Genomic DNA, 25,011 nt, shown 5'->3' on the forward strand with positions numbered 1-25,011 from the left:
TCCTGGCGGAAGTGACGCCAGGATGCAGCTCCCCGCTTCCGCCCCGCCCGGAGCCGCGCCTGCGCAGTGTGGCGACCGGGGGCGGGCGGCGCGTCGGGGCGGCGAACCCGCAAGAACGAGGCCGGGCAGCACGGGGAGCCACAAACACAGATCTTTAATGCGATCAGACCGCGAGAGAACAGCACAGTCACGTACAGGCATCCCGAGAGCGCGCCCGCCGCCCCCCGGGCCCGCCCCGCCGCCCCCCGGGCCCCGCTCTCCCCGCACCCGACACGGAGGTTACAAAACAATACGTGAAACCGCGGAATTAGTTGTAAAAACGGACAGGGAAGGGGGTCGCATGCACTAAGGACTAACACCGAGGGAGCGCCGGGACGGCCGCAGGGCAACTGAAACCGTGAAGCGGCTTCTCGGAGCCCCGAAGGGGAAGGACACCGGCCGGCACCCCCCACGCCGGCCACGGGGCTGAAACAGCCTTTACAGACACCTGGCCGCTTCCCCCGCGTGGAAACGACAGGAGTGCGCTGTCTTTAATTAAAAAGACCTGCCTCGCCGAGCGAACGAGCAGCGGCCGGGCTGACGCCCCGCCGGCGGGCAGCAAGCGCCTTACTCACACAATTCTCACACAATACCGATCCTCGGGGCTGGCACAGCAAGGCGGCCCTCCTCCCCTACTGTAAAATAAACCTAGTTACAAATAAGCTAGTTACAATACGCAAATTCCTCCCGGACGAGTGCGGACGCGGCTGGCGCCTCAGTCCCAGGAGAAGCGGTGCACACTGACACGGGCGACTCCTTTCCTCACCCTGCCCCTGGATTTCGCTCCATCCCGAGTCACCTCTGCCGCTCGGCCACCTTCTGCCTGACTGGCCTCGAAAAACATACACCAATGCTTTTTTTGCGAGTCTGGAAACTCCACGGAGGAAGCTCCGACTCTGGAGTGCACAGTACATAGGCAGACTAGCTGTGGCTGTACTCCTCTACAGAAGGAATCGGTCCAGGTTTTCCGCTGTTTTGTTTACACCCGGTATCTGATCTGTAAAGGTACTAAAACCAGACTTGAGCCCATCTTAGAAATGTGCTCCAGCTGATTTGGTCATCCTCACAAAGACAAACAGCTTTCAAAATAGGCAGATCGGGGCCAAAATTTCATCTGTCTTGACTCAGCTGGACTAGCGAGGCAACTCTCAAATGCTGGAGACATAAAAATGAGGTGGCTAAGCGCTAAAAGGAAAAAAAATCCCACTTCTGAATTTCTTCTAACATACATAAACAGAAGGAAAAATGAATTAAGTGAGAACCAGCGCTACTGGTGTGCTCACAAAGGGTCAGGTAGGTCTTTTGGAAAGGGCTGAAGCGTTACAAACATCACGGCAGCTCAGGTCTCCGACCACAGCGCTGCCCCTGACTGCCGCGTTCGCTGGGTCAGGACAAACACAGTGTGTCAACCACTGGCCTGAATTGAAAACGATCCGTCCAGATTTATTTATTCCTACTAAAACAAAATCCTGTTAAACAGTACGTAACTCTGTGTCTCTACAAACTCACAGCTATCTGCCAAACAATAAAAATTCCAAACTACAAAAGATGAGTTGTATTCAGTAAATATAAATGGGAAATTTAGGCTTTGTGTAGAATGTTTATCAGACTATTTACAGTGCAACACAGATCGTTTGAGTTCAGATCTCGCCAGCTTCTCTCTCTTCTGATCTCTTGGAACGAGATTTGCCATTTGTGCTCTCATGCCGCCTCTCAGAAGAGCTCTTCTCTTTTCTCTCTCTGTCTCGTGACTTTTCTCTTGAAGATCGATCTCTAGAAGATCTGAAGTACAAAGTAAACCGTCGCTATAAGCTTCACAACTAAAAGAATTTTCAAATGTGCACAAAATGACACCATCTTTCCTAACAGGGCTGTGGCATAACACAAGTTTCCTACTGAAATGGGCCTAGGTACTGCGATGTGGGGAGTGGTGTCCCCCAAGACAGCAACTTTGGTACCTCTCTGAGCTTTATGTCAGAGACCGCCGGCTTTGCAGCGCTGGGTGCACGGCACAGCCCTTGTTAGTCTCTCCTTAGAGTGATCCCTTCAAGCTGTTGCCACAGGGGCTGAGGTCTTCCCTGGGCCCCTTATTAGTTTACTGGGCCATACTAAAGTGCCTGCAATTTCTTCCTCGTCTATCGCTCAGCTCTGTTTGTGTCTTCAGAGTGGTTTTTCATTATGCTCTAAGCTAGTGGCTTTCTGCTCAACCACTTTAAATATCAACTGTATTCTTTGGACTCAAACGCTTGCTCAGCCCTGGGCTTTTTCTACTTTGCATCCCGACAAGCGTTGTCCTTGGCAGCATCGTGGATGATACAGATTTATATTCACAGCCCACAACACAGCCAAATCTTTTCACAGCCTGCCCAAATGACAGCTACAGATTTTCAGCAGTGCTTCGCTGTATCAGCCCACACAGAATTAAGCAGAGGGCTTCATGTTAGGTCCAATCTGAAAAGGCTGTTTTCCTGTATGATTCATGCCAGCTTATCGACTAGCAGCCTGCAAAAGGTGCCAATGCTGAACGAGCTCTAGCAGCCCGTACCCCTTCAGAACGAGGCAGAGGCTTTCACAGACCCCGCAGAGCCAGCACGTTTTACTCTAGGACTCAGTACACAGGTTTTTCTTTACAGTTGCAAGAAGAGGACCTGGCAGGTACCTTAGAGGTTCCAGCTTTCATTCACGCTGATTGTAAGGCTTGGAAATACTGCACAATTGATATATTAAAGCCTTACAGCCCTCCGTATCACGAGCCATTTCATTGTCATTAAATTGTGTCATTTAACCAGCAGACAACATGAGTCTGATGAGATTATCTCTTTTCCTGTTCCCACGACAATGCCTGCTGCCTGTAGTCCTCCTACCCCGAGATCTCCAGATCCTGCGACAGGCTCTCCCTTTCTTTATACAAGTGAGACCTCAGACCAGCAGAACCTGAATGCAGGTTTCATTAATTCTCGAGGTGAAAACAGAAGCTACACTGTTTCAGAGAACAGGGTTTTTCTGTTTTTCTCTTTTTTTAGTTTTATTTTCTCAGTCTCTCCCCAGTTCTCAGTAATTTTGTGAAAGTATGTCAGCTAGCCAATCCCCCTACGATCTCGATGGGCTGATTTGAATGTGTTCAAGGTTTTCAAAGTAATCCCTTACCTGCTCTTTAGTAATAGTTATTACAGGGTCTTCCTCACTTCCTAATTGTCCAAACTTCTTTTCTTTATTTTTCATGTTCAAGACAGATTTAAAAAAGCACTTTAGTATCTCAGCCATTGGAGAATCAACAGTATTTACACACCCCCCTCAATTATTAACAGACTTATTTTTTCAGACCATTATTTCCCTCCCCTTTGTCAGGAATCTTTAAAACCTGTTCTTGCCCCTTTACCTAAAGCGACACAAGACACACAACAGTAGGTTTGTTTCTAGAATTGTACTTGAGTGGTGGTGCCTAATCAGGTGAGACAGTGCTAAAACACTCCCCTATTAATTAGGATTGTTTAAAAAAAAGCCAGATCTAACTTCAGCAAGCACCTGGTGATAGACTTGCTCCTGGGCTTAGAAGGGCTGTAAGGAAACACAATTATTCCTTTCAATTTTTCAAATACTCCTACCTATGCTTGCCTCATCCTTCCTCCAACACAGTGGGTGTTTTGCTGAGTTTTAGAAGAGACTGAAAGCCCTTCTTCAGACTATAGCACTTCTCCTCAGCAACAGGAGAATGGTATACTCCTCTCCCCAGCTGCCATTTCCTCCTCCCTCTAGTGCAGATTCCTAAAGAAATGTCTGTCTCTCAACCAGCCTCCTTCTTACCCTAACAGAAGACTTCCCCCAGATCCCAAATCATATACATCCTTCCCCATGCCAGCAGCACTGAGAGAAAGAAGCTGGGAAGCAGAAGGTAACCATAGAAATGTAATGTCAAAACTGCCTCTCAGTCACTTGGCTTTTACAGGCCTGGGGAAGCTCAGTTACCTCAAGCAGGCCTTTGTGCTGCTTCTCATACAAGAAAAGCAGCAATTTCTCAAGGCTCAGCACTGCAAATCAGGGAACCAGTTCTATCTCCTAGACTCTCCTCTCAAGCTGGGATCTCGCTGTACAGTTACTGCCCTACTGCTCTCATGTGAGGCCATCTACGAGCGGCCACTGGGAAATCCTGCTTTGGCCCAGGAGCTGGTACAGGACACTGCAGCTGCTAACTTGAGAAACTGGTCATACTCCTGCTCACTCTAAGGGACTGGGGAGGCTCACTGGGATGCCAAGGACTCCCCTTTCCAGAAGCACTCGTGTCAGGAATACATACTTGTGTTTTGAACTCCTGTCTCTGGACCCCCGTCGGTGACCTCTGCTGTGGCTGCGGGAACGGCTCCGGTGGCGTCTGTGTCGGTCTCGGGACCTGGAGCGAGACTTCCGCCGTTCACGGGAAGCCGATCTCGAGCGTCTTCGCCTCCTATCCCGAGACCGTGATCTGAAGAGGACACAGATTGCCTCAGGCTCAGGAGACAGGCCAGTACATCAGATCTGTACACCTGAGCCCATCTCTCAGGCATTCCTGAGTAAAAAATATCCAGAGCATCAGCACTCACCGTCTCAGCCGCATCCCTGCCAACACAGAAGGCAGATCACCCACAGGGTGGGCATCTCCCTCCTGGGCCTCATGCTACCAACAAAATGCCAATGGGTAAATTTGAGCTGCTGGGAAGCTTATATAAAAAGCTCCCACCATTAATGTAAGCGTGTGCCGATGCCTAGAGCAGAGCTTACCAACCGTGCCTCACTCAAAGTGAGGCCTGTGTAAGTAGAAGAGAGGCCAAAGTAAGTGGCATGTGAAATTACCATAACCCGTAGGTCAGTCTGCCAAAAGAGAGTCTCCCTTGTGAAAGTACTGCACTTTAGAAGCAGATTTGTTTCAATCTGCTCTAAAAACAAAACAAAGGATGCCAATGTATATGGAAAGCAGTACAGAGGAAGATCTCCAGGTACATGATCACTGAGAGAAGGCTGTCATACCACTAAGGCAAGCTCTTCACAGAGATGTGGGGGCTTTAATCTTGAATCTCTGTATCTTTACATCTGAGGTATTATGTATGTTACAGATTACTTCAGACATTAAAACTATGGAAGTATATTAGGTATTTATTGAAAAAAGGCATCAAGTACATTCTTAGACTCATACTCTGGAGCACACAGCACCCTCTGTCCTGACCGGGCTAGCCAGCATCTGCTTTATAGCCCAACAGGTGACATTTTAAGTTGCCCGGCATCACTGAAGTGCCCAAGCAGTAGTTCCCTTTTCTTTCAGGGAGCAAAACAAAGAGACTGGTGCACTGAGGGAACTCCATTTGTGAGACCCAGGAAAAACCTCAGTAACTAGATAGAAACACAAATAGACATTTGGGAGAACTGTAGGAGAACTGCGCACTCACCTTCGACGATCTCTATTTCTTGATCCAGACCTAGAAAGAAGAGGAGAAGGTATGATATAGTCAGTGGGTTTTCAATAAAACCACACATTCACCCTGGCAGGTCTTCACAGGAACACAACAATACCCCAAGTAATACATCAGTTAAAAAAAAGCTTGCCATAAAACCATTAAAACATTTAATTATCTTCAATTTGGGGGGTGGGGGGAATGGGAATTTGTCAAAAACTGAAGAACTTTGTAGAAACACTGGTTTCTACATGCAGAGCTTCTTGTCAGAACAGAAAAGGTCTACAAACCAATTTGGTCTCTTAATAAAACACCACAACAAACCTTTCCAACTTTAAGTTTGCTGTGCATATTTGATATATACACTTTACCATCTGTAGTCTAACATCAACTAGATCAACTCTAACATTTTCAAGAACAAGTGCCACTCTCTAGTCAGAAAGACACTTGACAGTTTTCTGATTTCAGTTCCTTTGAGGTAGCTGCACATTAAAAAGGCTTTATTAAAGAGAAAATATGGGATCTTCTCACTCATCATATTTATTTAACAAACATGAGATGGAAATTTGCATCGATTATTTTTTTTTCTTGTTTGGGAAAGATGAGCTAGAAAAAAAAGAGGGGGGACACACACAAGGGAAGAACTGTTACTGGAAAGTAACCAACATACACAGAAAATCCTTCATCCCAGACTTAGAAAGCACCTTGAGAACAACCATCCAAGTCTCACTATTCTTTCTCATATTTCCACGTCTTCAGAGCTCATGTATGGCACTCTAACCTTAACACCATAAGCATTAGCTTTTGACAGTCTGTAAATAACAATGTCACAATTCTTTCAACTTCTGAAGCGCCATTATAACAGCACCACTTAAAACACCACTCCACATGAAAGATACGCCCTCCCTTTTTCTCTACAGACACGTTTCAGAGCCAGCCTACACCAAAACTTCACACGCTGTCTGAACAGTCTCCTTTCTGCTTTAATGGAGAAGCAGCCGGTCTCCTTGTTTAGTGACTTAGAGACTCAGTCTTGTAACCGCTCCTGTCTCCCCACTGCATACAGACTCACAGGGGATGTTCCAGTTACACAGCCACAGAGCTGTTCTGGCACTGTAACAGGAGATGAGGCTGAAAGTTACACACAGACAAAATTTTAAAAAGCAACAGAGAAGCATCTATTTTAATAATGTCATTTAAAACTATACCGGGATAAGACAAGATTAAGAGAATCAATGTGCACTGACATTCCTTCACAATGAAATGGAATTGTTCAATCATGATAGAAAAAAAAAAACCCAAATTTAGAAAGGAATTCAGGTAGAAGGACTGTAAACAAGGTGGAGCTGAACTTGGAGTCAGACAAATGAACGATGCGCTGAGGCAACACACAAGACGACCAGATGAAGGCAAAGCTGATAAACCAGGAGAGCAAGGCAATAACCACACACCTCCTTTTTCATGTAACAGAACCTGACAGAGCAGCAGGACCTCCTGTATATGCCTGGCAGGCAGCTGAATTTTTCTTGGTGGTTGTAATTACTCCAAGTTCTTAATGTTCTTTTCCTCCTGATCATTCTATTCTGAATCACCAGTGCACACATTCACACAAAGCCATTCCACATCCCCTGAAAAACCTGGCTGTCCTTCCACGCCTATGATCTGAGCAGGAGTTTGCACAATAAACTCCCAATAATCACTCCCTAGCGCTAGACTTCAGAATTCAGGAAGCATCCAACAAAACAGCACTTTCCTTACTAGCCTGAATCATTATACAGCAGGAGACAGTAGAAGACTCTTGTCCAGAGAAGCAAGAGGCTGAGCATATTTATTCCCCCCACCCCGCCTTTTTCGTCCCTGCATTACAGAGGTTGTGTGCCGAGTTTCATAACCTGTGTTTTGTCCAACTGATTACAAAGGAAATCCATTTGGCAACTCCACCTAGTCTTGTTTGCCGGTGTACGCTGGAAGCAAATACCGACATCTGCTCTTCCAAGCATGCCGCCTCTCCACAGAACTTCAGTCTTAAGAGATTACTGGGTATCCCACAGTCACCGGCAACACCAAACAAAGAACTTGTATTTGTTTACCAGTAGGGGTGACAACCCAGTTCACTCATTCCTATGTGGAAATAGTAGTTTAGTTGACAAATCAATAAAACCTGTGAGAACTAGAGTTTCACAAGTGAATCTACAGGTTTCCATAGTATGTCATAGTGCCTATAAGCCACCAAAGACTTCTGGAAGTCAAGCGGTACTCTTTCTTTTACTGAATAACACCATGAAGATGCTGCATATGAAGATATGACAAGAAGAATTATGAAGGCAATACACTTGCTGTGGTTCCTTCAAGTATCAAGCTGTGCTTAAGAGAGGCAGTCTGAAAGGCAGCAGAAGTAATTGATTAGTTTTTGATGGAAAAATGCCCCGTTAAGCATGGTGTTGCACAGCTCCCAGAGGGGAAGGTGCTGAGAAATCACGACATCTGGGCTCTAGTCCCAGTTCTGACATTAAGAGTCCACTGGGAAAACTATTTTCCTTCTTTGGGTGAAGTTCTCATTTTGGAGAGGTAAATAATTTGACCTCCTCTGTACGGCACTCCTAGCTCCTTCGTAACATGCTTTTTGTCGGTATCTGAACAGAGGAGCATACAGATGCCTCCATACAGAGTGAGAACAAAGGCTGGCCACAGTCTCTAAGTAGTGCCACATATGGAACCAGTAAGAACTCAGACTTTAGGCCAACTTAATGCAGTTCTTAAACCCTTCACATTTAAAGCATTAAATATTGAAAAGTGATCTTCAAACCCCCTTATCAGATGCATCCATATAGGGGCTACCTGTGAATACAAGAGGCTCCTTAACTCTCAGGAACGGAGATAAAAAAAAAAAAAACAAAACACAAAGCCAAAACCACAGACATGCCATGGGAGGAAGAAAGCCAGCATTTTGGGGGGATCCAGAGAACTCTTCCCGAAGGCAACCCTGTTGAGCAATTTTCACACAGAAACGAACTCCAGGAAGAAGAGGCACCATGGAGACAGATACACTGAGTCCAGGTTAAATGTGGTCCTACACTGTGGGTGAGAAAGAGCCTGGCACAAAGTAGCTGCACGGAAAGATGCTGCTTCTTTCATTTCCATATTTCTGTCCATAGCAACAGCGTACACCAGTCCCTTTCGATTAACTTCTGCGCTCATCAGCCAGTTCCAGATTCTGCAGCTCCCAAATGTAACTGCATTACTGACAATCTTGCATGGATGCCAGAAAGTTGTGAGGCTCTACATGAAGTGCTGCGGTTCGGGACAAAGCTGCGGCATGAACTGGCACTTCATATGACACCAGGTGATCCACAGGGAGAGAGAACCCACATAAAACACCCTAATTGGAGACTGCGTAACAATTTGGGGCTTACATCTTCACAATACACCAAAATCACCAAGCTGCTTTGATTCTGGTATTTATTTGCTTTTCCAGCATTTCCAGCAACGTATACCCAGAAGCCAGCACCATCTTAGTTATACTGCAGTTATGTATCTCTCATGCCTCAAACATGGATGGCTGAAACACACTCTGCAGTTTACACCGAGCGTCAAAAAGAGCTTTCCACAGGCAGCAAGGTTGGGTTTTTTGATGCAAGAAGTATAAGAGGAGAAACACGTGAGGTAACTGGGGAGATGCTGCGACAAAGAGAACAGCATTCCTACTCAGCCACTTCCTCTGCCTGACCATCGCAAATAACTACCCTCTCCACATCAGGCTGCTTTACTGAGCTGTTTACACACAAGGTGCCTCTTCAAGTAAAGAAGAAAGAGTTCTTCCAGTTCAGCTGGCAAGAGGCAGAAGAGCTTGTCCTGGGACTACCAACGTTGCAGCCACTCCCGCTGCTCAAGGCTTATACACGTGTGAGCAGAACATGACACATAGGTCCACAACCATCCAGAAGCAGCCAGTCCTTGGGATCCCTCGGATCCCCTAGGAAGTGTTTTCCAAAGCTGTGCCAAAAGCACCTCACTGTTATTTCAGGAAAGTTTCTAAGCAAGACAGGCAGCCCACCATCTGGCTCACGGATACTGGCTCCACTCTGCTGTCACCTCCTAGCCTAGAAGTGAGGAGGGCTGTCCAGGGAATTTTTGCACGACTAGTCAAAGCACTACTTTTGAGCAGACCTAGCCTTCACTCATCTTAAAACTTTCCCACTCAGATGTGGGACTGGATGAAGGCATTTTATCCAGATTCAGATTCCCAAAGACAGGGACTAGACCAATATAAGCCTGAAGACTACAGGGAGCTCACATCTTTCAGATACACAATGGAGATTAAACTATACACATACAATCATTCTAAGGTGGGGGGGTTGTGCATTTGTTTTCATCTTTAACTGAATGGCCAAGGTGCTCACACAGCATCTGGAGCATTTCCAACAGCTGCTCCAGCAGCAGATGCTGCTTTCCTACAGTGCTCAGATACAAGAAATCAGACTATTGCAAATCCAACTTCACAAACCAGTTATCAGCTTCCACTTACCGTCTGCCCATTCTCTCCTCTCGTTCTCTCTCCTCTCTCCGTCTCAAACGATCCTGGTTTCTCTTCTCTTGCTTTTCTGCCACTGTTTTCTAGAAAAAAAAGTTCACGTATTTCAGCCATACAGTAACAGGTCAGAGAGATCTGCAGGGAGACTATTCAGGTAGTAAGACAAAGGTAGTAAGACAAAGAACTGTTTCACTGCATTTTGCCAGTCAAGATCTCCGTCGAGGTTCTCCTCTTCCTCACAGCTTCACTAACATACATCAGTGCAAGAAATGTCACTCCCTACTCTGCTTTGAGTGCTTGTGCTCTAAGAGACAAGTCCATAAGCTTTGAGGCAAGGACGGTCTCACCCTGAGTATACACAACACGCAATGAAACAGTGCTCTGGCCTCGTGCCAATGATCAATCGAGGCACTGACCTCAATAATGAATAATAATGAATAATGTGCCTAATGAATAAGGCACAGGAATCACAACTCTCACTTGAGCCCTCTAAAGGTCTCTGTTTGCAAGCATGGCCAGTACCGCAATTCCATTACAAACCATTCCAGAAAACTTCTAATCACTTCAGTTACTGAAGATCTTCACTGACAGCACTATGTGAAACTTCAGTTCTAGCATTTCATTAAGAGGTCTGAAAGTGCTCTTCAACAGTCAAAAAACCCACAGTGACAAATTTCAGCCAAACCAATGAGAAAGAGCAATGGTACCGTTGCATGTATTTAAGGAAGAAATGACAGCAGCGGTCTGGTTTGACTAATTTAGTTACCCAGAAAGTACAGAACACATGAGGCTACGCAAACCTCCATTTGAAGTTTCAGGGATTCTGCAATCAGAAATTTCTGGGCTTCTACAGGCACCCTGCAAAGAATCCTGTATGAATTTGTAAGTGTTGAATGTCTTCAGAACTACAAGGAGAAGGTTTAAAACAGACAGGATTACCCTCAGCTGATCCAGTTTCTCACGAATCTGAATGAAACCCAAGTGTAATTTGCCTCCAAAGTGGTCAGCAAGACGCCGGTCATTGTCATGGAGACCAAGATATGCAGAACAGACTTCACACACACGCAGCTTTTGCTGCTGGAAACTGGATGCAGGCATTGAATTTCGGTATTCTTCCTAAAGGGAGGCAAAAAAAACAGGCAAATGTCAGGGAACCCTTACACAGTCAAAACCCTCCAGGGAAACCCCTGCAAAGAATTGCCCTGCCGCTTTCAAGAATCAAAAAAACACCCTCAATATAAAGAAGGTGCCATAGAAAATACTTTGCGAGCACAGCTAACCTGACAGCCTATCCCTGCAAGTGACTAGTGACCAAATATTTCAGAGGACAAATCCCTCCCCACCCCAGTCAGCTATCTTAACTAGATAAAAGCTTTTATTCATCTATGACACTACACTGCCAACTGCTTGCTGGCACATGGCTGAAACTGAAAAAGGAGGTGCTGGCAACATAGGAAAAAAGGTAGGAACCGCCCAGCTGTTTGTCATGTACTCAGCCTAGCTCAGTCTGCTATTACAATTCATAGGAGAACCAAGGCCATACCTCTGCCTCTTTCTTTTTTGCTCGGACTTTCTCCACTTCCATCAGGATCTTTTGAGACTCATCAACATTTCCTTCAGCTCCCAGCTGTTCAGCTTTAGCTAGGAGTTTTCCAATGTCTTCATTCAGCTCATGTACTTTCTCTGCCTAAAGAGAATAGTGTGTTTTTAATAAGACAAAAAACTTGCTAAAGCTTTCAGGATGACTTTTCCCTTTTCTCTAAAAAATATCATTTAATAAAAGCAGTTGGTGGAAGATGACCATAAATCTCCAAAAGTCAAAGGAGTCCCAACAAAAAGGGATTGGTGGGCTGAGTACAGGCAATGCAATCACAGACACATAGCAAAGAGAGAAACTAGACATGGAGAGGACATCATCAGTTCTGCTGCAAACAGTGGCACATTTCTGGCTTCCAGGACAGGCCAGAGTCTGGAAAACCAGCTTCAGAAATGCTTTGCATTTTCCTGATGAAGGAAGTTCCCAAAAAGGAAACTCCATGAGCCTTTACTGAGTGCAAAGACAACAATCAGGGGATGGATTCACTATTCTAAGCTATTACATTAACACTAGGGGGGGGGGTGCAGAACAACCAATATGCTTTATTGCCATGCTAAAGCAACCTATTTTAGAGTTCATGTTTTACGCTGCTAGGGCTCTCTGAACCAGTAAGTTTGTCACAAGAATGGCCAGAGCAGCATTTGAGTAGGATGGCTGGAATCCACAAAGCCTCCGTGAAGCCTAACTTCCCAGTATCAATGGTGTCAGAGACAACAGAGCACCAGTGCTCTCCACAGACTTGCAGAACAAATGTTTAATGAGAGGACAATACCTTTGCAGACACTTCAGCACTGATCTCTTCCTGTGTCTCAGCCAGGCGTTTCTTGGCCAGTTCTGTTCTCCTATCACACTCTGCGATGAAGGATTCCAAGTGATCCATTGCCTGCGTGTTCAGACAAAGAATTGTGAATAAAGATGCTCTCCGTGCCAGATCTAGCTTTGACAGCCAAGAGCTAGCTGGTGCAACCCCTCTGTAATGCACAACCAACCTCAAGAACGGATGCCTTGAGAAAAAAAAAATATATGACACTTTGCAGAAAAAGTAAAATTTGATCCCTGCCCTTAAGTCTGTCATCTGCCTGGAACCTGACACAGTTCCTTTACTCTGACACATAACAGAATGCTCACATGAAGACTGCTTTGCACCAGAACTTCCAACACGTGAGCAACAGGTGCAAAGACAAAAGCACTGGAATAACACGAAAAGGGAAGACAGGATTGTTCTTCTACTTGATCTGTTCCATCACAGAAAGCTAAATCTGGAAAGAGTGAAAGGCTTTTAATGTCAAATCTCCTTCTGGGACAGGCCACCAGGTTACAATGACCTTGTACAGAGCAGCAGGTGTGGGATGCAAGGAATGCCAGAGGAGCCTCCCAGCTAGCTGGACTAATGGGGTTGCAAGAGCCATAATTACTTATACAATTTCAAGTCAGCAATCAAGCCAGCATTTGGGAAGGGGCTGCACATTCTTGTCAGATAACACATCAAATAACCCAGCTAGCTGAAATGCCCACTGAGTTCTATTGTTCAGCCAAATAACTTCAAGAGGCAGTTTTCACAAAAGTAACAAAAATTTCTCTGTACTCACATCCAGCTCAAAAAACAGGTCTCTCTCTTTACTTGCAATCTCATAATCTGCTCGCAGTGCCAAGTCATGGATCTTTGTACATTCTCCCAGGTCCATTCGCTGTTGAAAAGAAAAAGGAAAATCAATGTAAGAACCTTCCATTATGGCAACAAGCAGCAGATACTTAACTCTTGCCAACTGTATCATATCAAAATACAGCCTCTTTAGGAAGAAGAGGTTCCTCTTAACCTGTCAGTAACAGAACTAGCCAGAAGAACCACATGCTTGCTAGAAACCCTTTTCTAGGTGTTCCCGGAACAACATTAAAACACCCCAAATGTTTTAAGTCCAGTCCTACTCCTGCCCTAGGACACAGCACAGCCTTAGAAATTGTTGGGAGGGAGCTGGCAAGGCGCAGCACACTGCAGCAGCAGCTCCAAACGGGCACTAACTCCAAATGCCTCCTATTATAGAGCTACAGCACAGCAAAACATACAGCTTTGTACCCTGTTTAAAGCTCACCTGGAAAAGCACATCTGTGCCAGGACGAGCCCTAGTAACATACTGAACTATACCAAATCGTAGAACAGACAGAATGCTTCCTATCAAGAACAAGTGGACTTAAGGGAGTAAGGGGTATGGCCAGTAGAAAAGCACAAACCCACACTCAGCAACGACAGACTCAAAATTCTACAGCTAGCCCCTTCCCACATTCAGCTGCAGCCTGGAATTTTAAAACCTACCCAGCAAAGCTAATTCCTACGCATAAGCCCATCTAATGAGAGACTTCTTGAGAGCATCTCCCTTCCCAGAAAGCTCCGACTTGCATGCTGCCTTTCACTCCCATTACAGTCGATGCTATTTAAATTTGTTATTTTTCCCCAACCTAATAGTTAACAGCCACATGAATTAATTATGCTCTCAAAACATGGAAATTGCATTTCGACATTATCAATACGTAACAGAGAACATTTCTCTTATTCTTAAAATAGAAAATGACATTTTGAAAGCCAAAATAATAAAAGGCCTAAGTGTGAGCCACAGTACGAATGGCAGGGTACGTGTCATCGCATGAAGGAATACCCCAGCTAGCCATCCTCTTCTCTCCCAGCCACCACCAGTCCCAAGGAGCCCAAACCTGAACACAGCACAACAGGTGTCAACTCACTGAACTGCAAAAAAAGCTAAATCAGGATCAACGCAGAATGCCTGCGGAACATCACAAACTAGAGCTGGGGGTGCCAGGGACACCTATGTGAAGCAACGCACTCGGCAGCAGCAATGAAGTGTGTTTAGAATGAAGCAAAGCAACTAAAGCAAGCTCCACCAGGTAATGCTCAGGTATTCAGCAGTTACCTGTGTTATTAGCTTTTCTTTTTTAAACAAAGAAAACAATTCTGGATGACTTGCCACTATTTAGTCTTCCTCATTTTGCTCAGATTTACCAGAAACAGGAGGCCACAGGCAGAAGGCTACAGAAACAGACACTGCATCCAGGAATAGTCCTGCTGAGCTCTCTAATGGTGGAAATTTAATGCCTACAAAAAAAAGCGTTCGGTACTTTCAGAGCTTAATCATGTTCATCTTCAGGCAAGCCTCTTCAAAGAATGCTAGAGAGCCACTGTTATTTTACCACAAAAATAACTTTCCACAACATCAGAGCATGATGCGACTTAAGCCTTTTATTCTTATGGTCATTCTACCGAGATCCCTTTCCAATATAGGGCGAAAATAGTGATACTCCATGTGATTCTGAAAGATCATAAGTATTCTTATCTGAACTCTTCTTGCAAGCTGATCCACGAGCCCCACTTCAGAGAAGGGGCTTCAAGCCAAAACTTCAAAAGAGCTGACGATGTGCTCCATAATCCTCTCCCTGTTTGTTAAAAGGCAACGATTCTCTCAACCTCTTCCTCAAGGGGAGAACATTTGGGTCTCACCAGCATACAGACCTCAAGTCGTCCTCCACGTCCTTCAAGATGATCTAGGTGCATGGAGGTTTTCACAGGTATTGCTCACTTCAGGTAAGACCACTAGCCCTTCTGCCTCAGAGAATCCTCTCGTCTCAGGGAGGCCTGTCATCAAATACTCACCCTTTCCAGCAGTGGTCGTGACTTGCTCCAGTCAAAACCTGTGGCTGGTTTATAATACGGGTATTTGAGACAGGTAACCTGTAGAGCCTGAGTAAAGATTTAACCCCCCATATGCACAAAGATTTAACACATTTAGATGCCACTGATAACTAGCCCTGCTCACATTTGCTGAGCAATCCACATTCTGAGGTATCTCTTATGATCTCCACTAAACTGCTAACTCACCAGAAAGTCTGCTTCTAAGAGGAAGGCTCTTTAACATTAATCAGAGCTGCAGAGTTTTGCCCAAGTAAAAAAGGAAAGCACAGACCCCCACAAAACAATTCTGCAACCTACAGATTTCAGCTCACTCATAACTCCCAGTGGGGGACACAATTAATTCCCTGAATGTAATTTCCAAGCTATGTTCTACCTGGGCAGCTTTCAGACTCATCTGTCCACTTATTAGTGGAGCTAAAATTCAGGATTACCAGCTGATGCCATCTATGAATGTGCTGCAGTACTGCTGACAGAAATATGCTGCAAAGCCAACTCAGTGCAGGCCACTAATGACCTAGTGACAAGTCCCCTGATAACAGCACATGTGCATGTTAAACTAACTTGTGCTCTCCCAGAATTTTCCTCCTTTCCCATTGAAACCAAAAAGAGAAACATTGTAGCTTATTTAGTGATAAGTTTAGACAACTTTCTGGGGCCAAAGGCTCTTATGACCAGCAACACTGGCCCACCTGAACAAAGCAAACGTCAGCATGCCTTCTGCAGCTCTCAGGAATATTCCAGAGCTTTACTTATAGTCTGGGCTCCTTCTCTTACTCCACACCTGAAGGTCAGTGAATGGGACTCCACCACATTTCACTGAGCACTGCTACCCAAGGGATCCAGCTTCCTGCTTGTCTCCAATCAGCCTCCCACTAAGGAATATCCGCACCACATGAAGGATGCGGCAGTAACAATGCCTTCGGGGGAAGGATGCAACATAACCAGCACCAGAAGGCTTGGAGCATCTGTTGGAAGTTTCCAAAAAGATCCAAGGTCCCGATTTCTGCAGTAATATTGCAGAAAATACTAGCATCCAGAGATGGACGCTACCCCATCCAGCTGTTCACCCACACAGTTCTTCCCTTAATGGAGCACTGTAAGATGGCAGTGAACCTGACCAAGATCACAAGGAAAGCCTGCACATTCCAGTTAAGTTTCATTCTGCGCTGGTAGCGCTGACAGCTGAAATGCTGTTCCCGTTCCAGACATCACATGTTCTTTCAACACAGATCTGTGGCACCAATACTTTTTCTTGCCCCTAAGAACCTGCTGACAGCAGTGTGAGAGCTCCACAGCCACTTAAAGGCCACCACAAGATCATCTGAGTGATCCACAAGATCACTTGCAAAGAAGTGGTCTTCCTTCCTGCTCCTGTGCAAGATTTGAGGGCACATTCCACAGCAAGAGAGAAGAGACAACTCACTGCAGACGAGTAACAACAGAAGCAAGAGAAACAGATTTCTCAATGCGCTTCTCCGCCCCAGGAGACTCGCAATGCATCCAAACACCTCATACTTCCTTGACCTCCTCCATGCTTTGGCACTAGCTCTAACAATCATGCACATCACTTAATTCAACCCCTTCGACTCACCGTTTACCTTCTTCCTGGAAACGTGCCAGAAGAGGTAGAAGGCAGCCTGCATCTTCAAAACACCATTTGGACCCCAAAAAAACTGTTGTAGAATCTCATGTCAAAAAATATACCCTAATCACAGTGACCTGCGCAAAGGATGGAGGCGGGCAGAAGGTGATTTAAGCAGCTTTAAAATTCTGAAATGGAAGTAAAGTTATATGGAGGCTGATGGAGCAATCGCTGGAAAATACATCTCAGCTTCAAATTAATAAAAAATAAATAGAGATACACAGAGCTTGGTATTCAGCTTCCAATCTTATTCTGCAATAGCAGCCACTGAGAAGCTAAAGTGTGAGCGCTCAGAGCCAAGGCAGCTTTTGCTAAAGCTCTTTCTCCTAGTGCTGCCACAGTCTTGCTATCACAACGACACAGAGGAAGGAGTGCCAGCCCTCCCCTTTGTTGGTAACCCACTCTGCCAAACCCAGCTCTTGAAATAACAGCAGGAAGGGCTATAAATAACGACGGCATCTTTAAACAACCTGGTTAAGTGGATGGACAACGTGAATCGCCACAGTATTTACTGTCAAACAGTGAGGGTAAAGGTGGGATTTCAAATATCCATATTCATCTCCATCCTGCAATTCTGTAATACAGCAACAATTACAAAAGACGTGCACCCTTTTTCTTTTCAAAGTCAGACTGCATCTTTCACCTGGGCGCCTAAACTGAATACCTACTTCGCAAGATCTTGCTGTTAAAAGCCGACGTCACCTTTTGCTCTCAGAGAGCGTGTGAGCCAAACCTTTGAAAATTGGCCAGCTCTGTCCCCAGAGGGCAGCAGCGACGGAGTCGACTCAACTGTTTCAAACCAGTCAGGCAGAGCAGCACACTGCTCAGACCAACCAGCTCTAAAGACAAAATCGGCCTGAGCTGTAACCTGTCATTAGGAGGCCAAACAGTAATGATGAAAAAGCTGCCATTCCATCAGGAGAACGTCACATAGCTGTAGAGAGGAGACTGAAAAGCTCCAAGGATTAAGGAGTATTGCAGCTGATGAGAAAAAACTTCCTAACCTGAAGATGCAATGGTGAACTAGAGTGCCCAGGACAGCAGGCTAGCTACGATCTTGCTATCTCCACCGGACAAATTTCAGGCCCTAGCCATCTCAAACTGCTAAAAGAGAAATAATCTTGCAACTTCACGTGGGATTGTGAGAGAAAAAAACATTTCAAGCAAATTCTGAGAGCTCCTGACCTCAACGGTTCTATACACAGGTCACAGAAACTGAAATTAAAATTGTGACTGCTCCTTGGGCACAGAAAGTCTGATTCCTCCTATGATGTTAACCACGAGGTTAACTAAGTTACCTACGATGCACAGATGAGCCCTGAAGAGCTATACCGACGCCTGCCTCACCAGAATTCCTTATTATAGAGAATATACTTACTGTTCCAGCCAGGATGTCATGAGGACAGCAATCCAGAAGGTGACTCTTGCAAACACGATCGTCTGTAAACTTCACCCTTTGTCTGGTTTCATCTCCTGAAATTCATTTGTGGTTTTAAATAAGGAGACATTAGAATACCGGTAAGAGAACAAAGAGGTTGGTATGATCATTTCGCCTCAATATGCAGATTAAAATACTTGGTGTTCCTGCTCCCCAAAATTACTCAAAAAAAGCCTAGAGCGTAACAGGATATTCTGGAACACTTATAATTGGCAACAAACACTATTTCAGCATTTATTCATCCAGTACACCATGTTAAACACAGTGTTGGCGAGCCAAGTAACGTCCAAGGCCTGTCATCCATATAAAGAGACAGCACAGCCAGAAGAGAAAAAAGGAGACAGACAGTCTGGCTCGCAGCCAAAACCTTTTATTCCCCCCCCCCCCTTTTTTTACTGTGAGGAAGGGGCAGGAGGTACCAAAACCCACGCTATCGGAGGGCCATGAATCACAAAACAGGGCTGTGCTGGACAGTTTTTATAGGCGCTTGCTATTTGCTCATCTGATAATTAAGACATCGGTCCATTTGGTTTGAGAACCAAATACGCAGTGTGCTTTCCAAGGCCGTGCAAAGATGAATCTTGTAGGTCTTGGCCTGGAACACGAAGCGTGCTTCCCACCCACATCCCACCCTCAGAAGACATTTTACACTCAGGAGCCACTTAAACAAGACAATATCAGAAAAGCAAAAAAATAAAAAATAAAAAAAGAAACAAAGTTAGTCAATACACACTGCGAGCTCCAACATATACTATACCCATCTGCATTCTTCAAGACCTCAGCTGCAGAATTTTATGCCCACTGTTGAAAAGTTTTAAAGGAAAAGTTTTCTTGCCCACACCTGCAGTAAGGAAGTCAGGGGAATGATACATAAAAGTAAAGGCAAAGTGGTAATGGTATGTGACAATTTTAAAGCTCATCTGTGTATATGACACAGGTATGTGTAATACTAAAGTATGAATATAGTTTAGGATTCGCAAGCATCCAGGAATAATGTTGTGTCTACTGAAAATGGTTTGGTTTTTTTTTTTTCTTTCTAAGCTACACTTTTAAAGTTACTTGTGAAAAAAAGCAAACACTTTTTTTTTTTTGTTATAACAGCTTTAAAAATTGGTTGTGACTCACGGCTCGATGAACATGAGGCTTTTCTGCAACTCCCTTGCAGATTGATGTAGGCAGGCAAAGATACACTGAACCTTTATAAATAAAATAGAGGGGCCACAATTGTTCAGTTTGTATGAAATAAAAATATGGGAAGCAATTCAATAGCAACTCAATACACAAAGAAAGAAAAGCACTTATTCACTTACGAAACAAAGTGCAAAGTACCTCAACAGCCCTGCTAATGTGCCAAAGGGAATTTAAGTACTCAGCAAGTCGCAGAAGGGAGATACAAACCGCAGCGGGAACATATTTTGCACTGGCTGTCACATTTCTTTTCTCGGACAACAACTACAACGGCCGGCTCCTGCAGGCACACCTACCTACATGCCTCTGTACGCACGGCGTGGCCTGGGCACGGAGCTTTCCCTAAAACCTCTCTGCGGCAGCCGGGGCCCGGAGCGGCGGGCTCCTCCCGGGGCTGGGCCACGCCGGGCGCTTTCTAGGGCCAGGGGCGAGGCGGGCTCCTCCGCCGGGCAGGCCTATACCCCTACCGGGCTCCCTGTGCCGAGCTCGCTAGGCCGCCCCGAGGCGCGGCGAGGCCCGGGCCCGCTCCGCCGGCCCGCCCAGGCGGCCGCCCCGCACCGCCCGTCGCGCCGCTCGCTCGGCGGGGCCGGGACCAGGCCGCGGCGGGGCGGGCTGGGGCTCCGGCTCTGGCCCGCCGCGTCCCCGGCACGGGCGGAGGCCGATCGCGCCGCAGGTCCGGAGCGGAGGCAGCGGCCGGCCCGGGCCGGGCCAGGCCCCGCGCGGCCGAGGCGGCCGCCAGGCCGCGGCGTTTCCTGCAGGCCCCGCCCGCCCCTACTCACCGTCCCGGGCCGTGCCCATGAGCTGGTCCAGCAGGGCCCGCATCTGGGCCTGGGCCGACATGGCGGGCGCGGGGCCGGGCCGCGGGACGCGGCGGGCGGGCGGCTCCGGCCTGGGCTTGGGCTTGGGCCTGGGCGGCGGCGGCGGCGGCTCCGGCCTCAGTGGCGGCGGCGGCGCGCGGCGAGCGCTGGGCGGAAGCGGCCCCTCCTGCCGCCGCGCGGCATGCCGGGACGGGTAGTCCGGGGGCGGGGCGGGGCGGGGCGGGGCGGGGCTCAGCTCAGGCTGGGCCGGGGCCGGGGCCGGGGTTGGGGTTGGCGGCACCGGGTGGCCGGGGCCGGGGCCGGGGCCGGGGTTGGCGGCACCGGGCGGCCGCTCCGCCCCGCCCCGGCGCCGAAGGGCTCCCGCCTGCGGGTGTGCGCCGGGCCGCCCGCTCGGGCTCCCCCGCCTTAGCGGGGCGCCTCATTAGCGGCGGCTGACGAGGTCTCGGGCGGGGGCACCCATAGCCTGGCTCCTCACCGGGCCGCTCCGGTGGGCCTGGCCCCCGTCGGCGGTGCTGCCCCTGGGTGCCCCGGCACCCGTTCCCGGGGCCGACCGAGTGCGGGCCCGGTAGCCAGGCCGCAGCATCTGCTGAGCTGTGCCGAGCCGTGCCAGGCCACGCTGCCGAGCCGTGCCGAGCCGAGCCGAGCCGTGCCAGGCCGTGCTGAACCATGTCAAGCAGTGCCAAACCATGCAGAGCTGTGCCAGGCCAAGCCAAGCCAAGCCGTGCCCTGCCACGCTGAGCAGTGCCACGCCATGCCAAGCTGTGCCGTGCCGAGCCGTGCCGGGCGGGCGGGCGATGGCGGGTGACGTCAGGGAGCAGACCGAAGGGTGCCCGTGGCTTATCAGCTCCCACCTGCCGTGTTTGCCCAGGGTGCCCAGGCGGGACGGCTGCTGCTCCCGCCCCGGCGTTGCCGGTGTGAGTGTTTGGAGAGGGGCAAAGGAGCCCTGCAGAGTCGGTGCCGGTGCCGGTGCCCAGCTTTGCCCCCACAGGGTGCCCCAGGGTTGCCGGCCCGGGGAGGGGGGTGCGTGACGGCCGTGCCCGGGCTGGCACTCTCCTCGCCAGTGCTGCACCATGCCAGGGGCTGGGGACATCACACAGGGTGCAGGGTGCTCAGGGCAGGGTGGCGGGGAGGGCTCCGAGGGAGCAGACCAGGAGCTGCGGTCGCCCTGAGAGCATCGGGGCAGGGCAGCTCTGGAGCAGGGCTGTGGCTGTCCCCAACCCTGATGGCTGGTGTCCCACACCCTGAGTGTCCCCAGCACAGGCGGTGACAACGTCTGGGTGCTGTGTCAGGCCCCCGCCATCCTGTGCCCTCCAGCTGTCACAGGCAGGCTGTCCTGCGTCCCCTGGCCATCCTGTGTCCCCGGCCACCCTGTGTCCCCCGGCCACCTCCAGTCCACTGGCCGTCTGTGTCCCCTGGCCATGCCAGGGGGCACAAGGCTGGAGATGGGGGGGTCTGGACCAGCTCGGGGGCCGTGCAGCACCTGGCCCCGCTCTGCTGTGCGGGGGGCCAGCACCACAGGACCCCCACAGAGAGGCTTTGCCCGCTGCAGCCGCGGCGGCAGCGCCTGTTTGCAGAGGCATCGCTCGATACGCAGTATGTTCTTCAGAAGATCCCTACTCCAGGAGTCAAAATAGCATGAAATTTAATTTTACGCCTATTTGACAAAGCTTGATTTCGCCTCCAATCAGGGGGGAGATAAGAGCCCTCGGCACAAGTGTGCGGGCAGTTTGGCAGCTGGGGCTGCCGATTAAATAGGTGAATTTACAGGAACAACACTTGAAAATCCCCTGGCTAGTGAACCATTAAGGTGAGCCCTGCCTTCCGTCCCCACGTCCCTCCCCGCGCCGCTCTCCCGTTGCTGGGTGCTAAAGCAAACCCCAGCTCTGTTTACCGAGTCTACTATTACAATACAGCTACCAAATATTTGCCAGCCGTCAGCTCGCTGCTCCGCTATAAATACTTCAGGCCCAGGTGGAGGGACAGGAAGGGGGAGCGGCGTGGGAGCCTATGCATGGCCGGGCAGCAGCACCAAGGTGAGTGCCGAGCCGAGGCCCCGGGTGATGCCCTCTCGCACCGGGCCGTTTCTCGGGCTGAGGGTGGCAGCGGGGCAGGCTGGCTCCGTGGCCGGGGTGGCCCCGCTCCCCTCTCCCCGCAGCCTGGAGGTGCGCAGTGCCTCGGGAGGCTGAACCCCCCACCGCCCGCCCCGGGGCAGCATGGAGGCAGGACCGGGGGTCCCGCAGTGGGGACGGCACAAAAATGAACGCACGGTGACCCCAGGGATGGCAACGATGCTGTCTCAGGCTGGGCGCAGGGCCCAGCACCGTGCTTGGCGTGGCAGGAGCAGGATTTGTCCCCCAGGATTTGTCGCCCGCCCCAAGACCCTCTCGGGGCCAGGGTGATGGCAGTCCCAGGCACGCGGCTGGGGGTGCCCTGCGGCGAGGCAGGGCTGGGGACCCCAGGGCACAGGTAGCACTAACTACAGAGGGGCCTCACCCAGCCCCGCACGACCCAGCCACGACCAGAGCCCACCAGCGTGGTGCAGGCAGGCGGCCGGGTTTGCCCCATCGCAGGGAAGCCTGCGGGGCCATTGCGTGGGCAGAGCTCGGGGCTCAGCATCCCGGGTGCTCAGCCCAGGGTGGCAGGGACAGATCAGCCCAGGGTGGCAGGGGGCTCAGCCCCATTCACCTCCACACACAACCCCAAGGTGAAGGAGAACATCCTGCTGCCCCACAGTTCTGGGGGATGTCCCTGCTGCCCCATGGCTCATGGGTCACGAGGACGTCCCCGCTGACCCATGGTTTGGTACCTCACATGGTTTGGTGGGGACATCCCTGCTGCCCCAGATGCTGTGACTTGGTGGGGACATTCCCATTGTCCCACATCCCATGTGTTGGTGGGGACATTCCTGCTGCCCCATGTCCCATGGCTTGACAGGGACATCCCTGTTGCCTGATCTCCCGGGGTTCAGTGAGGATATCCCCGCTGCCCCATGTCCCATGGCTTGGGAGGCGATGACATCCCCACTGCCCCATGTCCCATGACTCAGGGGGTATGTCCCTGCTGCCCCATATCCCCTGTCTTTGTGGAGACATCCCTGCTGCCCCATGTCCCATGACTTGGTGGGGATGTCCGTGCTGCCCCATGTCCCATGACTCAGGGGGCACGTCTCCACTGCCCTGTATCCCACGGCTCGGTAGGGCTGTGTGGGGACATTCCCCCCTTGGTAGGGACATCCGCACCGCGCCATGTCCCACGGCTCGTGGGGGATGTCCCCGCCGCCCTGCAGCCCCACTCTGGCTGTGGCATGGCTCGACACAGTCCCCCTGCTGCCTCAGGGCCAAGTGCCACTAAAGGGCGGTGGGCTGGGGAGGGTGCCAGAGCGTGTGCCACCCTCACCCCGCTGTCCCTGCCCGCAGGGTGAGTCCGGGCCCCGGGGTGCCCCTGCGCGCTGACATGGCTGCGGGCGTCATCCGGCCCCTGGCAGAGCTGCGGCTGCCCTCGCCCTTCCCACACAGCCTGCTGCTGCCTGTGCGACCCGAGCCCGACTTCCCCGACCTCTCCGAGGAGGAGGAGGAGGAAGAGGAGGAGGAGGAGGAGGAAGAGGAGGAGGAGACGGCAGAGGAGAGCGTGGGGCCGGAGCTGGCCATCCCCAGCGCCGCAGAGACCACCCTGCAGCTCCTCAAGTTTTCGGAGCTCATCAGCTGCGACATCCAGCGGTACTTCGGGCGGCGGGGCCGGGAGGAGGCCGCCAGCAGCTGCGGCGTGCCCGAGGACTGCGGCTCACCCTGGCGTGCAGAGGCCCAGCCCGAGGCCATGGCACCGCGGGGCAGCCCCGGGGCCACGCACAGGCTGGGGCCGCTGGCCGAGCTCTTCGAGTACGGCGTGCACCGGTGCCTGCCACCCCGGACAGCCGGCGGCAAAACGCAGAGGCTGGAGAGGAAATACGGCCACATCACCCCCATGCACCGGAGGAAGCTGCCGCCCTCCTTCTGGAGGGAGCCGGGCCCTGGCCCTGCCGGCCTCCTCCATGCCGGCACCCCCGACTTCAGCGACCTCCTGGCCAACTGGTCGGTGGAGCCAGGGCTGGAGCTGCCGGGCACTGGGCGGGAGCTGCTGCCTGAGCCGGGCCGCCCGGGGCTGGAGGCTGAGCCCTTCGCCGGGCTGTGACCCCACCACGGCCCCGGGGGCCCCCGGCCCTGCCACGTGCCGCCCGGTTAATGATAAACCTGGCGGCCCCAATGCCGGGGCACCTGGAGCCGGCGATGGGACGAGTGAATAAATGACTCCCGCCAGACACCGGTCCATGCAGCGTCCTTTGCCACCCGCCACCGCGGTGTCCCTGCCACCGGTGACAAAGGCTCGCCGCTTGGCGTGGCCTCGGGGGCCGCCGGCTGCCCCAGCAGCAGGAAGAGGCGGGAAGCACGGTGCCTGTGGGAGCCGGCAGCCCGTGTTTACCCTGTGGGCCCAAGGTGGTGGATCCCATCCCCTTATCTCGGCCGCGCCAGGGCAAAGGGCGACACGGGGCCTCATAAAGCGTCCCTGCCAGCACCCAGCTCAGGGACCCACGCCAGCTCAGGGACCCGCTGCACCCCACGGCTCCCCTGCCCCGCGGCAGCGCCAGGGAACCAGACCCAC

At 50.4% G+C, this 25,011-nt stretch overlaps 2 protein-coding genes across 7 annotated transcripts; one reads left to right on the top strand and one right to left on the bottom strand.

The window, feature by feature from the left end:
* Window positions 1-1,456: 1,456 nt before the first annotated feature.
* Window positions 1,457-20,537, bottom strand: LUC7L (LUC7 like). Of its 6 annotated transcripts, none has more exons than XM_072877738.1 (11): window positions 20,338-20,536; window positions 19,496-19,566; window positions 18,311-18,405; window positions 13,180-13,278; window positions 12,363-12,473; window positions 11,537-11,680; window positions 10,933-11,109; window positions 9,988-10,076; window positions 5,457-5,486; window positions 4,334-4,498; window positions 1,457-1,821 (listed from the first exon to the last, which is right to left on the bottom strand). In XM_072877738.1, the coding sequence occupies exons 4-11, from the start codon at window positions 13,273-13,275 to the stop codon at window positions 1,680-1,682; spliced, it is 954 nt and encodes a 317-aa protein (XP_072733839.1). In that variant the 5' UTR covers window positions 13,276-13,278; window positions 18,311-18,405; window positions 19,496-19,566; window positions 20,338-20,536; the 3' UTR covers window positions 1,457-1,679. The 6 variants fall into 6 exon arrangements, with proteins under 6 accessions (XP_072733839.1, XP_072733837.1, XP_072733833.1 ...); XM_072877736.1 differs by lacking the exon at window positions 20,338-20,536 and adding an exon at window positions 19,855-20,324; XM_072877734.1 differs by lacking the exon at window positions 19,496-19,566 and adding an exon at window positions 3,187-3,248 and having other exon boundaries at window positions 1,684-1,821; window positions 20,338-20,537.
* A 3,255-nt stretch (window positions 20,538-23,792) lies between these two features.
* Window positions 23,793-24,543, top strand: PERCC1 (proline and glutamate rich with coiled coil 1). Its single transcript, XM_072878564.1, has one exon. The coding sequence runs from the start codon at window positions 23,830-23,832 to the stop codon at window positions 24,541-24,543; it is 714 nt and encodes a 237-aa protein (XP_072734665.1). The 5' UTR covers window positions 23,793-23,829.
* The last annotated feature ends 468 nt before the right edge of the window (window positions 24,544-25,011 follow it).

Source organism: Ciconia boyciana, chromosome 13 (assembly GCF_034638445.1).
Source record: "Ciconia boyciana chromosome 13, ASM3463844v1, whole genome shotgun sequence".
In the NCBI taxonomy this organism is placed as follows: domain Eukaryota; kingdom Metazoa; phylum Chordata; class Aves; order Ciconiiformes; family Ciconiidae; genus Ciconia; species Ciconia boyciana.